Here is a 14,095-nt window from a genome sequence, read left to right on the forward strand (position 1 = left end):
GGCGAAACAAAACACAAGATGGGCAATGCTGGATATAGTCAAAGTAATGACCTAGTCAAAGTACAAAACTCATTCCAAGGAATTCCTGGCTCAGTATAAAAACTGCTGCTCACAGATTTTCTTCATCCAGTTGAACTGAACTTGAAGTGTTTTGCAAAAAAAAAAAAAAAAAAAAAAAAAAAAAAAAATAATAATAAAGATCTCTAGATGTGCAAAAGTGGTAGAGATTTACACCAAAGGACTTTAACTGCATGCATGTGTGTTTTCATCTGAAGACAAAAACACACCACACTTTTCAGGGTCTCATGTGTGAAAGATTATATTTTCTTTCCGCTTTTCAGTTACATGTTATTTTATGTTTCTCTGTCGTAGAAAGTCCTGATAAAATACTTTGAGGGTTGTGTTTGTAACATGACAAAATGTTTGTTTGTTTGTTTTTTTTTTTAAATAAAGCTAACGGAGTGATCAATGCTTTTAAAAAGCGCTGTAAACTTTCTCTCTTTCGTTTTTGGTTTTTGCCAGTCTAACGACAGCCGATGTGTTTGAGTGTGTCTGTGAGCATGTGTACATGTTTCTCTCACTGCAGAACATCAAAAGGTCACGCAGTCACCATGCTCAGAGGGGTGTTGGGAAATATGCAAATTTGACTTGCATATGAGATCAGTAGCAGGGCTAAAGGCGGTCATTACCACAGCCGCACACTAAAGCATCAGGGGTGTGTGTGGCGTAAGACAGCCTGCGTGTGTGTGTGTGTGTGTGCGTGTGTGCGCGTGCATGTTTTTACTGCAGTCATTAACGCCAAAGCTCACCAGGAGGACAGAAGTTTCAAAGCCCAGATACCACATAGGGGGCAACACTGAATAATTTAACAACATGTGAGAGTGTAAAGTTGCATAAACATGCTCTGTTCTCTGGCGTAACCTTGATATTGCAGCTCAGATCAATGCATCTAATATCGCCGAGTTTAATTTGCAATATGTTCACGACTTACAGGTGCTCTGCACTCAGAGCGGTGGAAGTTTAATGTTCGCACAGTTGGCTCCTTCTTGAGGTTATGTGCACTTTCAATGTCACTTTCTCACAGGAAGGGGCTTAAACCTGTTTGGCTTCGAGAAAATCAGGAGAGATGTGTGCAGCCTGCATGACTGTCACCACTCACAACTCATTGCTTTGAATGAGTTACTCTGCCTGAGAGACAGAACCAGCACAAAACCCAGATGTTTTTTATTTCTTCTTCCTCTACACCGTTTTCCATCACTTCTCTTACTCCTCCGATATAACAAATGAGTCAAATCCCTTCTTCTTTTTCCTACTGCCTTTCTAACACACTCAGGAGTACACCATGTCAGCTGTAAGTAAGAAACACACACAAAAATTACACACGGCTCTCCAAATCCCTCACCTCTTCTCCCAGAGCTAACCTGCAACCTTTGACCTTTCTGTGACTCCTCCTGTCTGATTACCAGGGATAATAAAATGAGATTATATTCCCATGTCTACATGTTGACACATTCATGTATTTTTCTTGTGTCTGTTTTTGTGAGACGGTGTCGGTGAGTGTGTGTTGTACCCAGAAGTCAGGGTTCTCTTGTACTGCTGCTGTACCTCTCCTCCCACTCTTCAATAGCTGCTTTGTTCCTTTTCCTATTGTTCTTGAAATGTAGACGCCTGTAGATGTTTTATTCTAACACCCTCTCTGCTTTTCTTTTGAGATCACTTTCCTGTGTTTTTAATAATCTCTCTTCCTCTGTTTTAATTTTTTATTTGAAATTTTCTGCTACAAAACAATAATACATTAACTTAATTTTTCTCCCGTTATTTTTTTTCCCTTTCTTGTGTATTTCATTATTAAGACTTCTACTGTTCTGTCTTTCTTTGCTTCCTTTTCCGTTTTTTCTTATTTCCTCCCTTTGTGCTATCATCCCGTGTAGCTGTCCTTATTTTACTCTTTTCCATTTTCTTTACTTTATCCCTCATTCTGCTGCCCTTTACTCTGGTCTCTCTCCCAAGTACAGTGCCTTGCAAAAGCATGAATAATCAGTGAATGTCCTCACATTGTGTAGTTTATAAAACAAAATACATGAATGTTTGTTGTGCAAACAAACTTTTATGAACTTTATTGGAATCCATTTAACAGTCCAAGAGAGAGAAAGGCATAAGTGTGAAGTTGTAAAAGAAAAAAAGAGCAATGGCTCGCAGTTGTTGGCTTTATTTTTACAGAAGAAACTTTGAAAAGTGGAGCATGCATATGAATCCAGACCCCGGGGTCAAGACTTTGTAGAGCCACTTTGCACAATCACAGCTCCAAGAAACTTCATTCATGTTTTTCCATCAAAATAGATTAAGTTCAGTAAAAACAGAAGAAAAGCATCTGCAAACATTATTTTTTAAGTTTTTTGTTTTTTTTTAGTTTAGGTCTGGACTTTGACTGAGCCTTTTTAATACATGGTTGTTCATTAAACTAAATCTAGGGACTTAAGCTCCAACTCTCAAGGGTCAGTGTCCTGGTCCTCAGTACTTCTATAAGGCGGACATTTGACCCAGTCACAAAACGTTTGCAGCCTATAATTGTGTTTTTATCCAGCATTGCTGTGTATTTAGCCCCATCCATATTTTTACTAACTCTAAAAAATGTCCCTGTTCTTGCTGAGAAAACTATTCCCAGAGCATAACGACGTCACAATGTGTCACCATAGTGCTCACGATAAAGCCAGTTCATCTCCAACTCATTGGATTTTGCACACAGGCCGAACAGTAAAAATTTGTTTGCATCAATTCAATGTTTGTGTTGCCTTGCACATGATGCAAACCGCTAGCAGGACTTCCAGTGGGATTCTTTGGACAAAGTCTTTTCTTGTTGCCACTCTAAAGTCCAGATTTCTGCAGCGCTCCTCCAGAGTTTGTGTGCCCATCTCGGCTCTTCTCTCCTGCCCTGTCAGTTGATGTCTTGGTAGATTTGCAGTCTTTCCTATCTCAGGTGATGGACTCAGCAGTGCTCTGTGATATGCTCTAATCTTGGAAAATTTCTTTATTACCTTATTCTATGTAAAGCTTCATAGCTTTCTCCCTGACCTGTCTTCTTTGTTTCTTGGTCCTGATGATGCTGTTTGCTCTCTAACAAACTTTGGAGAACTTCAACAAACAGCTTCACTAACTAATGTTAAGTCACACAGTGCAGACCAGATTTCCCCTCTGTTGGTTGGATTGGATTTAATTTCAGATTAAACGGGGGTGAATGGAAATATAAGTTAGATTCTTTTTTAGATTTCTTATTGTAAAATCACAACAATGTGTAACAGCAGGTATTAGTACTTTTGCAAGGCACTGTCCACTTTTTCAAATCCTGGCTCATCCTTCTCCGTTCCTCCTCCCTGTATTTGAAAGTTTTGGGAATCTGTTTAGAAAATCCCCTTTTCTTTCCCGTCTGACCCTCTTTCCCGCTAATCTGCTCCTTCCTCCGCCTCTGTCCCTCTGACCCCTGTGTTCCAGTGGAGGAGCAGTCAGTCGGCAGGTTGTTCCTTTGTGCTTGATCTAACCATGTGGCTGCCAGGTTCCTAAAGGGGAACATGGTTCTGTCAAGCACCATGGAACGGCGCTGCAAATCCCTGCAGCATGGCCGAGACTCAAGAGAAACCAAACTCCTGTCTCTGCCCGCCTGTGTGTTTATGCATGTGGTGTTTTTTTGGGGAGAATAGGGGGAAATACGTTCTGGAATCTGTATGAACATCCTTCCTCTGTGATCTCATTTTTGATGATGTTTGGTCTGGACTGTGGTTTCTTACCCTAATAGTCGGATTTTGGCCTGACAGAACAGAAAAGCTCCAAACTCTTTGTTCTGTTGTGGGTGCATGTGTGTCTCTGTGGTTATTTTCATAGACTGAGTATCCTTATTTGTGCAACATGGCTCCATTCTTCTAGATGATATACATGCACTTTCAGCATCTACAGATGCAAGATGTTGCATGTGATCACATTTTCTCTCTTTTTTTTTTTTTTTTGACGTATTTAGTTTATAACAAAAACAGCTCTTTCTGTAACGTTTCAAAAGTCTTCCTTTCGAGCCACACCCTGAACCCTGGATATGCAGAGAGTTCTTTGCATATCCCACACAAACCACGTTGTGTGGTTTGTGTGGGAAAGCAAACCAAGTCAGGGTTTGCTTTCCCACACAGTAATGGTGTTCTTTAACATCTTGGCTGTGATTGTGATCAGGTAATGAGGATTACCGCAGCAAGCTTGGAGGTGACTGCTTCGCCGACCTGGCCTGCCCAGAGAAGTGCCGCTGTGAGGGCACAACGGTCGACTGCTCCAACCAGAAACTGACCAAAATCCCCGATCACATTCCTCAGTACACCACCGAGCTGTGAGTCACCCTTTGTTTCTCGACTTCAGTGTGATTAATAAAAAGAAACCTCATGTCGGCCTCCATGCCCTCTTTCTTGCCTTTTACTCATTATTTTGGATTCTCCTTTCACCTCATGTGTTTCCAGGCGTCTGAACAACAATGAGTTCACGGTGCTCGAGGCAACGGGGATCTTCAAGAAGTTGCCTCAGCTAAGGAAGATGTGAGTCAGAAATTGATGTCATAAAGTCATGTTCCAGTCAGGCAGAAAAAAAAAAACTATAACTATAAAAACATTGTATTTTCTTCCCTCTACGTTCATGCTGCTTCGCCTTTATCTCTGATTTCTACTGCCCCCTGCAGTAACCTGAGTAATAACCGTATCAGCGACATCGAGGAGGGGACTTTTGAAGGAGCTGTAGGGGTCAACGAGCTGATCCTGACCTCCAACAGACTGGAGAACATACACCACCGCATGCTGAAGGGACTCGGTGGCCTCCGCACACTGTGAGCAAACACACACATATAAATATATTGTCTAAGAGGACAACAACCAACTATGTGGTGTTTTATTGGATTTTTCTTGTAATAGACCAACACAAAATACTGCTCAGTTCTGAAGTGGAAGAAAAATCATACATGGTTTGCTCTTAAATTCATCCTCCTTAACTCAAATACCCAAAAATAAAATCCAGTCCCTTTTAATTGCATTTCATAGTCCCCTAATTATTAAATAGCATCCTGCTGTGCGTGATGCAACCTCAGCATTAGTCTAATTGTTCTGTGATGGTTTATTAGTGAACAATAGTGATGATGAAAACCAAGGAATGCAGCAGACAGAACGGGAGAAGCTCAAAGCAGGGTTAGCTTGTAAAACTATATCACTGAGTCCTTTGCAATCATTCATCCAGAAATGGAAAAACTATGGCACAGCTGCAAACCTACCAAAAAACGACCATTAATCAGAGAAGCAGCCAAGAGACCCATTGTGACTCTTGGAGTAGTTGCAGCGAAGGCAGCAGACGAACAGGACTATTACTTGTAAAGTTTAGCAATCTGGACATAATGGATGAGTGGCAGGAAGTAACCCACTTTTAAAGAAGACCATAACAAGCATTGTTTGCTGTTTGCAACAAGCGAAAACATAGCAGAAATGTAAAAAAAAAAAAAAAAAGTGTGCTGGTCAACTAATTAAGTTAAACTTTCTTGTGTACCAGTAAAACATTATATATATACGAAAATGTGTAATGCACACCACCCTAAGCAAGTCATCTCTTTAGTAAAACATGGCAGAGGCAGCATCATGGTGTGGGGAAGTTGTGTTGGCCTATCATAGGCATCTGCAACATTTACAGCCTAAAGAGCCATTTTTACTCTCAGGCCAGCCACATAAAACTCATATAAGGCCTCAAATGTTACACAGTTTTTTGAGGGAAAAAAAAAAAAAAAAGAAAACTTATAATTGTAGATAAATATCTTCTGATAGGAAATTTGTTGTCACTTTTAACATTAACATTAAATACCTATCATTAAGCATATTACTGTCACTTTTAGTGTCATTTGTGAAAATTCAACATAAATATTGTAAGAATAATGAACTGAAAACCTGAGTTTGTTGCTGCAGATCCTTGATGTGTCACATAAAATGTAAATAAAATACATTGAAGTTTGTTGTTGTTTCAGTATAGAAAACATGTCAGAACATTCATGGGTTGTTTGTACCTTCACAGTCGAGTCCAACTAATATTCATAAGCTTCCACACACTGATATTCTCTGCCCAAATGTGCAGTCTGTTTTTGTTTTTATTATTATTATTATTATTATTATTATTATTATTTTGCTCTAAATGTATTGATATGAATGTATTTGTGTGAGCAGTATGCTGAGGAGCAACAGGATCAGCTGTGTGAGTAACAGCAGCTTCGTGGGGTTGAGTTCTGTCAGACTCCTTTCTCTCTACGACAACCAGATCACCTCCATGAACCCCGGCGCCTTCGACACGCTGCACTCTCTCTCCACGCTGTGGGTACACATGGCAGCGTGACTCTCTCTGCCTTCTGCTCGGTGGCATCTGTTCATACGGTACTAACTTTTTTTTTTTTTTTTTTTTCCCAAGGAACCTTCTGGCCAATCCCTTCAACTGTAATTGCCACCTGGCCTGGCTCGGCGATTGGCTGAGAAGGAAACGCATCGTGACTGGGAATCCTCGCTGCCAAAACCCTTATTTCCTGAAGGAGATTCCCATCCAGGATGTGGCTGTTCAGGACTTTGCCTGTGAAGATGGTGAGGTGGAGCGACTTGTTCTTCATCATCGCTGTTTTTCTGCCATCTCTTTTGTAACGTTCCTCACTGAATACGACAGGAAACAACGAGAACAGCTGCTCTCCCGTTCTGAGGTGTCCGGCTGAGTGTTCCTGTCTGGACACCGTGGTGCGCTGCAGCAACAAAGGTCTCACCACGCTGCCCAAAGGCCTCCCGAAAGAGACCACTGAACTGTGAGTTACAAAATGTTGCACAATGAAAATAGTAATACTAGCACAACCGCTTGAAAATATCCGTCCATCGACTGTCTGAACTCGCTCATGGGGTCACAGGAGGGCTGTTGTCAATCTCTAAGTGTCTGGAAATATGAGAATGTTAAATGTTGAAACCTTTAGCAAAAATCTATACTCATTTCCACTTTTATCTAAAATTAATCCAAAAAGTTTGGACTGAGACGAAAAGACCGAGAAAACAAGGTGCAAGAAAGTACATAACAATAGATTCAGTCAATCTGAAAGTGAATACAGTGAAAAAGAAAAAAATATAAATTGATTCCTATCCATTTTTATATTTTAATGAGCATTACCCATTCATCGAACAAACATTATTCATTTGATAATATTAGATAAAAGATTAGACCAAAGTAGCTCCTGGCTGGAGGGTTTTGTTGTTGTTGTTGTTGTTTTTTTCCCATTTTCAATTTTTTGTGATCCTTACTGAATCCTATAGTAATGTTTTCACAGTTTTCTTCCAAGGCAGCAACTGATTGAAGCTCCACATGAAACAATAAACAGCAAAAACACACGGGATTGTAGAGGAGCAACCAAACATGCAGTCATGATTGCCAGTGTAGCCGTGGGGAAATCATGACTTAATACTGTGTGGAAGTTTTTGTTTTCTGCATATCAGTCTCTCGTTGTGACGAGCATTTGGCCCTCCCTCCTTTAGATCATTGCTTCATATCAGTTTGATCAGGTTGACTGAAACCTGAGTGAAACCAGACTTTGACTGAACCATTGCATCACCCTGATTCTTTCCTACCCCCTGTTTCAAAGCTGTGGCTCCTGAGTTTGAGGTCATCGTCATGTTGACGACTCGGTTTTGGATGAGATTTTTCTGTTGGAGAGACGCCCGCTCCTCTGACTGCGGAGAAATTTAATTTATAAAGTTCATGGTCGACTAAAAGGTGCTCAGAGACTGCAGCAGCACAGCAGGCCCATACCATTACACTTCCCCCACCATGCACAGGTAGTGCCAGGTGTTTGGACTGTTATGTAATACATTATCGCCAAACGTCTCTACTTTACTCAGTTATAGGAAGGGCATTGCTTTGCAAGTTTCTGAGCAATGCACGATTCAACCTTTGGGTCAGTCCTTCTCGAACTTTTGCTTTTGGAAACACTGGAAGATGAAACTTAAATGTTTTTCACTTGGGAATAATATATGTCACTGAAGACTGATGGATGTCAAATTGTTTGGAATTGAACTTATGACCTTTATAGTTACCATCAATTATTTCTTTAAGTAATTATTGACATAATACTCTTTTCCATGTGCCATGCTAATAAACTACAAGAGCTCCTGCTTTAATAGAGGAGGACACTCTAATAATGGTCAGATAATCAAAAGTACTTGATTTGTACAAACCAGACTGAAACTTTCAGAAAAATGACTCTAAAATTATTTTGTTAGTTTATAAATCTCTGAACGGCTTACCACCAAAATACAATAAAGATCTGCTGCTATAGTTGATGTTGTTGTGTCGACCTTCCACACCTCTCAGGACTAAACATGGAGAAGCAGCATTCAGCGTCTAAGCACCACAAATCTGGAACAAACTTCCAGAAAACTGCAAAACAGCCGAAACACTGAGTTCCTTTAAATCAAGGCTTAAAAGACATTTTCCTTTACCTAGCAGTAACTGGAACATTGATCAACATATTTGATGTGTATTGCTTGAGGTTTTTGAGGACGACATTTGACCAAATATAATGTTTATTGATTGTTTCATAATTGGTGATGGTATGATGCTCAAACCCAACATGGTAACTGCCTTGTTGCTGAAACAAATAAACCCGACTTGAGTTTTAAAACCTGTTCAAGTTGCATAGGAATATACAGGGGACAGCCATGAAACCTCTCTTCCCTTAACTTTAAGAGGAGTTTATTTGTGAATCTCAAGTAAATCCACCTCCTTTACTCCAGAAGAAAAGACTGTAGTAGCTCAAAAGAAAAAAAAAATAGGAACAAGAGTTAGTGGTATTTTTTAATATTTAACACATTCCTTTGTGGGAAACATTGCTCTCCAAATATTGACCAATATTTTAATATTACGGCTGGATCTGTAGCCATACAGTGACAGATATAGAACCTCACTTATGTTTCATTATGTGTCTGCAATAAAAAAAAAGGTGTGAGGCTGCAGTGGGAATATTACATTTCGGTGTTTATTATGGCTGTAACTGTAATGACTGTTCACACTGTTGGAAATAAGGAATTTCCCTTGTGGCTGTCATGTAATTTTATCCTTGTTTGGTTTTTCACTTTCAACCTTCCTTTTTAATTTTCCATATTTATCTTTATCTACTCTAATTTTGTATCGGAATCCCCTCAATGTGTTTTTTTTCTTCTTCTTCTTCTTCTTTCTTTCTTTGTGTGCGCAGATATTTGGACGGAAACCACTTCACTCAGGTTCCAGTGGAGCTCTCCAATTACAAACACTTAACGCTCATGTAAGTTTGACTAACATTAACTCGGCAAACAGAAAGTCATTAATCCACAAAGCAATCTATCGCAAACATAGATGGGGGGCCGTGATTGGGCTGATATTTCCTGCACTTTTAAAGACCAACACTAACAGACTGATGCTGTGTGAGATTTCTGCGTTGAATCTCATTGGGTTTGGCCCCAACGAGGGTGTAGCTGTCAGAACAAATGAAAACAAACAGCGATTATCTGCTGTTTACGATCTGTGCGCTGTGTGGATTCGTTTTCGCACGCGTGCCTCCGTGTGTGTGAGTGTGTGTGTGTGTTTTATGCATCTGTTGTTTCCTTTTCAGCGATTTGAGTAACAACCAGATCAGCACGTTGTCCAACCACAGCCTCAGTAACATGTCCGAACTGCTTACACTGTGAGTCTGGCTTCACATCTGTCCCTTTGCGATATGAGTGCAAGTGTGTGCGGATTCAGCATGAAAGTGTGTGTGTGTGTGTGCGTGCGTGTGTGTGTGTGTGTGTGTGTGTGTGTGTGTGTGCGTGTGCGTGTGTGCGCGTATTTGTTGTTCTTAAATGCTTAGGAAATTTTGAGCAGAAATGCAGTAAAATGCACTTTTTCTTAACCTTTGCTTGGACGCTACGTATCAGAGCCTCACATAAAACTGACACAAGTCTATTTATTAAACATCTGCCTGAAGAAGTTGAAAATGCATGTACAACAAAATAAGATTTATTGTAAAAGTTGTTTTCTCTTTCATTAGGTTGCTTTTGCAGTTAGAAAGTTGAAAGTCGGACTGGGTTCCAATGGGTTAATGTTGTTGGTCTCAGATAGCACAGAACATCTTCAGTGGTCTAGTGGAGTCAATTTGTTGATGGATCAGAACCAAAAAGGAAACCAACAAGCTCTTCCTGCATAAACACTGCAAGTCTTGCTGCAATCTAGCATATCCTGAACAGCTTCTTTGTTTACTTTTTTGTGTAAAGAATCCTGAGCTACAACCGCCTGCGGTGCATACCAGTGAGGGCGTTCGATGGGCTCAAGTCTTTGCGTTTGCTGTGAGTATCCGCATGCAACATGCTGTTGAACCAGCCAAGTGGTAAATATTTATTAAAGGCTTTCAACATCTGGGTGTCTACATTTTTGTGACGTTTTTCCTCTCTGAACTTAAATCACTCGCTGTCTTAGATCTCTTCATGGTAACGACATATCGCTGATTCCGGAAGGAGCCTTTAAAGACCTGTCTTCGCTTTCTCATCTGTGAGTTTCATAGTCACACTCACACGCTCACACACACGCACACACACACACACACACACACACACACACACAAACACACACACATGCACAACCTGTTCCTTGAGGTCAAGTTTAGATGTAAAGTAGTTGAGCAACAAATTAATTTATTCCTGTTTTGTTAATCTAGAAAAGTCTGACTCCAGTAATAACAAATCAGCACATCACCCTTTAAAACCCAATCAATAATTTAATTAATATTACTTATTCAGTATTCTATGACTGGAAAAAAAAAAAAACTGATGCTGACATTTTGCTCTCGATTGCTGAAGATTAAAAATTAAAGTTCAAGTAAAGTTATACAAACCCTTATTATTACTATTTTTTAACAGTTTTAGATCTAAGATAAATTACCGTCAAATACTTTCCAGTTCTGCCAGCCCATTTTCATGGCTTCTTTTTGAGGATTACAATAGTGGTTTACAAAATGACAATAATCTTGAATAAGTAGTGTTTTCAGCTTTGTGTCAGGAAACAAATTACAATTTTAGAGATGATCTGCGTGCAGCTCTTGTGCACCATCTGACTAATTACACATCAAAAGTGATGAATATTGCTCTCAATCTTGCTTGCACTCATGCCGCAGGGCTCTGGGTGCCAACCCTTTGTACTGTGACTGCCACTTGCAGTGGCTGTCCGACTGGGTCAAGAGCGGCTACAAGGAGCCCGGCATCGCCCGCTGTGCTGGGCCCGGTGACATGACAGACAAACTGCTCCTCACCACACCTTCTAAGAAGTTCACCTGCACAGGTAAATGCTCATCCTCTCACCACCGTGACGCAGGAATAAACTCAGACGTACCGCGAAACACATTTCACATGCTGTCGCTTTCCTTGTAGAAAACAAATAACAAACAAGAACACATGATTAACCTTGAAACAGCCGCTTTGTGAAATTACAAGCTGCCAAATAAAAGCTGAAGCTCAATAACAAAAAAACAAAAAAAAACTGTGTAGATCTGAAACTGAACACGTTAGAGAACAACATAAAAATGTCTGTGTTAATATTTGTTTTGCATAGCTTAGCAATATATATGTATTTGAGAAGCAAGAAGTTGATTGTATCTCTGGATAAAAGGTTTTGTTCAATTTAACGGTATAGATTTAAGTCAAATAAATATTTGTTTTCCATCATCAGATCAATCAATATTAATCAATATCTAGACTGTTTTTGATTCTGGTCTCATTTAGCATTAATCACTGAAGTATCCACATTTTAGAAACCGAAAATTAGTCAAACAAAAACTGTAACTACCAAGAGCAATTATTAATTGATGATATCATTGTTTAGGTGAAAAAAACAAAATGCTGGCATTTGCTGCCACCAGTGGTAAAAATTAGTTTTTAGGTTTGGGAGGTGATTTTTATTTTTTCACATAGGTTTGCATTAACAAATATTTTAGTCCTAGAACATTTGTGTGAAGTTTGAATGCTTAAAATAGCTTATAAGGTTTATGCTTGATTGTTGGCTGAGTTTATTTATTTTTTACTCAAAAGTGATACTACTGAGTGTTGATCTTAACCTTTCAACCTAAAGATTTCACATTAACCTTGAACACATAACTGAAACCTATTTTTGACCTAATCTGACTGACGCACTGTAGAAGTCCCTGGGCCTTGTGGTTTTCTAGTGCCAGGTAAAGTAGCCAATCCCCAGTATTTTCCCTCCAAACCTTGGTTCCTGAGTTTGAGATTGTCCAAGCCCCGTTTTCCTCAATCTTACTACCCGACCCAAACTGAACCACTTTGTTTCCCCCTTACCCCTGATGTTGTTCCGATCACTGTGACCTCTAGCTGTTAAATGTTGATATTCTGTCATTAGAGTTAGGGATACTTGTCACCTGTTTCAAAAAATGGTCCTGCACAGAAAATACCAGCTTTTTTTGTTTTTCTCTTTATTGCGAAAAGGATTCGCTCGCCTCTTCAAATCATTGAATTCAGAAGTGCATTAAACCCAACAAGCAGACATGCAGACTGCTGTAGCAAGCATGCAGGAAGGAACGGTTCGCTCGTAGGAGTTCAGGTTGACATCTTATCAAGAAATCTGCTTCTAGCAGCTAAATCATTTTTTTTTTCTTTTACCATGTTGGGTTTAAAGGCATTTTTCATTTCACTTTAATTGATTAACGTATGCTTTATTTGCAAAACTATTCTTTAAGCAGCAACTGTTGCACCAAGTTTATTACTGAAATCATAACGGCATTAAAAATCATTTGAAGGAAGAATGACAAGCCTTCATTTTGTCTGTGCAAGGCCATAAAAATGTCCAGCGACAAAAGTGTGTGTAAATCTCTGTATTCCCACCTACTCCACATGCCTAAGACCGAAATGTTTTTGTTAATAATGTTTGTTGTGTGTGTGTGTGTGTGTGTTGTGTTTGTGGGTTGGTGCCTCATGCAGGCCCGGTGGATTTGAGTATCCAGGCCAAGTGTGACCCCTGTCTGTCCAGCCCCTGTAAAAATGACGGCACATGCTCCGGTGACCCTGTGCACTACTACCGCTGCACTTGCCCCTATGGATTTAAGGTACTCGCATTTTGTTAGTTATGATGTATGTTACACAGAAGCAGAACCATTTGTCTTTAATTAAGTAAACAATGCATGCACAAATAGTTTTTGGAAGAGAGAAGATAATAAAATTTTATTCTTAACACTTTGCATTCAAAACTTGTTTACTTGAAAGTCTGATGTTCATTGGAGCCACAGATTTAATCACTGTGCATGTCTGTAGGGACAAAACTGTGAGGAGCCTATTCATGCCTGCATCAGTAATCCCTGCCAGAACAGTGGGACCTGCCATCTGAAGGAAGGAGATGGAAGCCACTTTTGGTGAGACACTTTCAAAATTCTTTTTTTTTTTTCCACATTTAGTATGTTTTTGCTGGAGCTACTTAATTTTAAAGTTGAGCTGAGTTGGTAGCACTGCTGCCTTGAGGCAAGAAGACCCTGGACTTTAATCCCGACAGGAGCCTATCTGCATAGCTCGCATGTTCTCTCCATGCTAACATGGGTCTTCCAGTTTCTTCCCTCCAACCGCCCAAAGACATTTATGTTAGTTTAATTATTCTCTCTAAATTGGCCTTAGGTCTGACTGTATGCATGCATGGTTGTGCGTCCCTGTGATTGCCTGGTGACCGATCCAGGTGTACCTGCCTCTCGCCCACCGAGTGCCGGAAACAGGCATAAAGTAACCTGTAAGGATTAAGATGGGACATAACATGGAGGATTACAGAGGAACTGCTCATGTAACAAACATGAAATCACCATTTTCCAAAGACCATTAATTCAGTGCTTGCAGCAGTAGAGCATTAGGTGGCTTTATATGAATATTAACTGCAAGATGCATTTTTAATGAAAGAAAAGTGTAAATCCTTCACCAAATTAATGCAAAGGCTACATATGATTGCTTTCCTGTAATAAGTCTTGGAGATAAACCTCTGTAGAAATATTGGAAATCAAAATCTGACACCCTTTTTTTATCAG

The 14,095-nt window shown here is 39.8% G+C and overlaps 1 protein-coding gene across 12 annotated transcripts in view; it reads left to right on the forward strand.

Moving 5' to 3' along the window:
* Nucleotides 1-14,095, forward strand: part of slit2 (slit homolog 2 (Drosophila)) — a 112,975-nt gene that overhangs the window by 84,695 nt on the left and 14,185 nt on the right. For 10 of the 12 annotated variants that reach the window (XM_015032340.1, XM_015032329.1, XM_015032334.1 and 7 more), the window contains 13 exons: nt 4,213-4,363; nt 4,491-4,565; nt 4,706-4,849; nt 6,222-6,365; nt 6,460-6,626; nt 6,706-6,838; nt 9,269-9,337; nt 9,665-9,736; nt 10,305-10,376; nt 10,507-10,578; nt 11,201-11,364; nt 13,014-13,138; nt 13,344-13,441. In XM_015032340.1, coding sequence (XP_014887826.1) covers nt 4,213-4,363; nt 4,491-4,565; nt 4,706-4,849; nt 6,222-6,365; nt 6,460-6,626; nt 6,706-6,838; nt 9,269-9,337; nt 9,665-9,736; nt 10,305-10,376; nt 10,507-10,578; nt 11,201-11,364; nt 13,014-13,138; nt 13,344-13,441 — 1,486 coding nt within the window. Of the gene's footprint in view, nt 1-1,333; nt 1,352-4,212; nt 4,364-4,490; nt 4,566-4,705; nt 4,850-6,221; nt 6,366-6,459; nt 6,627-6,705; nt 6,839-9,268; nt 9,338-9,664; nt 9,737-10,304; nt 10,377-10,506; nt 10,579-11,200; nt 11,365-13,013; nt 13,139-13,343; nt 13,442-14,095 lie in introns of all 12 variants that reach the window. The other 2 variants (XM_015032330.1, XM_015032339.1) reach the window with 2 other exon arrangements.

Source organism: Poecilia latipinna, unplaced genomic scaffold (genome assembly GCF_001443285.1).
Source record: "Poecilia latipinna isolate Pla-1442-1.1 unplaced genomic scaffold, P_latipinna-1.0 Scaffold237, whole genome shotgun sequence".
Taxonomy (NCBI): Eukaryota; Metazoa; Chordata; class Actinopteri; order Cyprinodontiformes; family Poeciliidae; genus Poecilia; species Poecilia latipinna.